Source organism: Branchiostoma floridae, chromosome 17 (genome assembly GCF_000003815.2).
Source record: "Branchiostoma floridae strain S238N-H82 chromosome 17, Bfl_VNyyK, whole genome shotgun sequence".
Lineage (NCBI taxonomy): Eukaryota > Metazoa > Chordata > Leptocardii > Amphioxiformes > Branchiostomatidae > Branchiostoma > Branchiostoma floridae.
In genome coordinates this window covers 15,373,241-15,375,788 of record NC_049995.1, presented here as the reverse complement: position 1 = coordinate 15,375,788, position 2,548 = coordinate 15,373,241, and the positions used below count along the sequence as shown (strand labels likewise).

Sequence of the window (2,548 nt, the reverse complement as noted above, 5' to 3'; positions counted from 1 at the left end):
AACTTACCGTCATCTGTATAAACTTCGACCTCACAGAGCTGCAAGGTTCGGGCAGAACCCGGGAGGACAACGCCAACATATTGTACCGTCACACCGTCTATGGGAATGGTCTTTGACCATTGCGTCAGGTCGTCGAAGTTCAGGTCCCCTCCATATATGGCGTTCAGCTGGACGTCCGAGGAATTGCCCAGATGCAGGTTGAAAGGGTTGATCTTCTCACTATCAGAGTCCATGCGGTTATAGATGACAATACTGTGTGGTACAAATACGACAAAAAGCAATTACTCAAGCAACTGGATATGATTTTGAAAACGGTCAGACGTTTCAGGTAAAACAATATCCCAACTCCCGGAATTCGAACCCGCGCCGAACTCGGGCCGCCAGATCACAACCCCAGACGATAAACCGTTATACCAAAAGGTTTAAAGCCATTTTGCATGGCCAGTTTAGCAGTCCTTGAACCCCACTGTTACACTACTCCCCTTTTCTTTCCAAGATTTGTCCTCGAATCTCCGAGTTGTAGTTTAAAACTACCACCCGTCGGCTTGTTATGCCTATTAAATACCCTGTTTAAAAAAACAGATATATGTTACCCCGCGGATAAAGGTGAACTAGCGTTATATCTTACTAGTGGCGGACTTACCTGCTGATTGAGTAAGCCCGAGATAGCTCTATCTGCAGCCAGGGGTTGGTGAGATCGAAGTGGGAATGGTAACAAGAGCCTGTAGACATTGTTGTGAACGAAAACCCGTCCACAGCCTTTTCGCAGTGCCAGGCGGAGTTGGGGATTCCACTTGACGTGCAAGGCCGTCCTTGAGCTACGTCGGTTCCCAAGTAGTCTATACAAAGCAACGACAAGAAACGTTTATGAAGGTTAGACATCCAGGTAAGCAATATTCAAATACAATTCAATCTCTACAACTGGATAAAAAAACGGATATTTACTTCCGGACGTTTCGAGTGACATCCATCACTCTTCTTCAGCGTCACTAGAATGAACTAGCAGAACAATTCCATACAAGCCCAGCTAACTAGAAAAACTGGTCTAACCACTAAATCGCTAGGATCATATGCGAGAAGAAAGGAAATCGTTGTGAATCGTTTCTGTTCAATCATTTACTAGTGTGTGTTGTATCATTTACACAGTGTGTAAATTAATTAATGTTGCCTGGTATCCAGCCGTATTATAGCTCCCAAGTCTCTTCCGTCCTCTTCGTATTAGTGAATTCGAAGAGGACAGAAGAGACTCGGGAGCTATAACACGGCTGGAAACCAGGCTATAATTAATGTACATTTCTTAGTTTCCATTATACTGAATATGTATAATTTTGCCATATGATTTTACCCGTCATGGTTTGTTACCTGAACCCATTGGAAAGCAAAAAAAAAATACTGAAGAGGCTACCCAGGAGTCCATAGGATGAAAAAGAAAACGACTGACGTCATGACCGTAGGTTACATACTCTGTGACGTAATCATGGTTTATGTTGGTTGTGTTGTTCTCTGTGGTGTGTGACATGGTGTTTATATCGCATAGAACACATCACAGCGACTTATACCATAAGCAATATATAATTATTATATTATGTTATGTTATATTATATTATATTATATTATATTATATTATATTATATTATATTATATTATATCATATCATATCATATCATATCATATCATATCATATCATATTATATATGCATTAGGAGCAACAAAAAATAATGTTTCGTCAAAAAATGAGGCTGTCAACGATCTTTTGCTATTGGAAAACGCATTTTATACAACTTTCCTAACTTCACTTATTTGGCACTCAACATAAACATAATGTCGTTCTCCGTAGATTATATGCACTAGGAGCAAAACACTAGTTATGTAATACTTAAGTATATATTATTCCGTTAAGAGATGAACAGACCTGTGAGTCTATCAAACAAGCTGCCGCCTGGTGCATAACTTTTCTCCCCATCAGCGCAGAGCCGAGCTTTCAGTTTGCAAGTTCCGGACTGCCGCTGGAACCGGAAGGAAAGGCAGGTCGGTTCTGCACAGCAGGCCGCGGCGCAGAACTGTCTTGTGACGTCACTATGGATCGCAATGTCGTCCGCTGTAATACAGTCCCTTTGCGAGGTGCGTCGAAACAAGAACAATCCACACTCTAGAACAAAAAATATTCGACCGGTGCAATATCAGCCCCTTTTTGGGATGCGTCGAAACAAGAACACTATACACTCTAGAACAAAACAAAATATTATCCGTCCGGTGTAATATAGCCGATTTTCGGGACGCATCGAAACAAGAACAATCCGCACTCTAGAATAAAAAATATTCGACCGGTGCAATATCAGCCCCTTTTTGGGATGCGTCGAAACAAGAACAATCCGCACTCTAGAACAAAAAATATTCGACCGGTGCAATATCAGCCCCTTTTTGGGATGCGTCGAAATAAGAACACTATACACTCTAGAACAAACAAAAACATATCCGTCCGGTGTAATATAGCCGACTTTCGGGACGCATCAAAACAAGAACAATCCGCACTCTAGAACAAAAAAAT

At 41.4% G+C, this 2,548-nt stretch overlaps 1 protein-coding gene across 1 annotated transcript in view; it reads right to left on the bottom strand.

The window, feature by feature from the left end:
- The window catches only part of LOC118404365, a 3,193-nt gene extending 2,368 nt beyond the window's left edge, over positions 1-825 (bottom strand). The window contains exons 1-2 of the mRNA XM_035803435.1: positions 644-825; positions 8-252 (exon numbers count right to left, since the gene is read on the bottom strand). Coding sequence (XP_035659328.1) covers positions 8-252; positions 644-732 — 334 coding nt within the window. The 5' untranslated portion in view covers positions 733-825. The remainder of the gene's footprint in view (positions 1-7; positions 253-643) is intronic.
- Between the last annotated feature and the right edge of the window lie 1,723 nt (positions 826-2,548).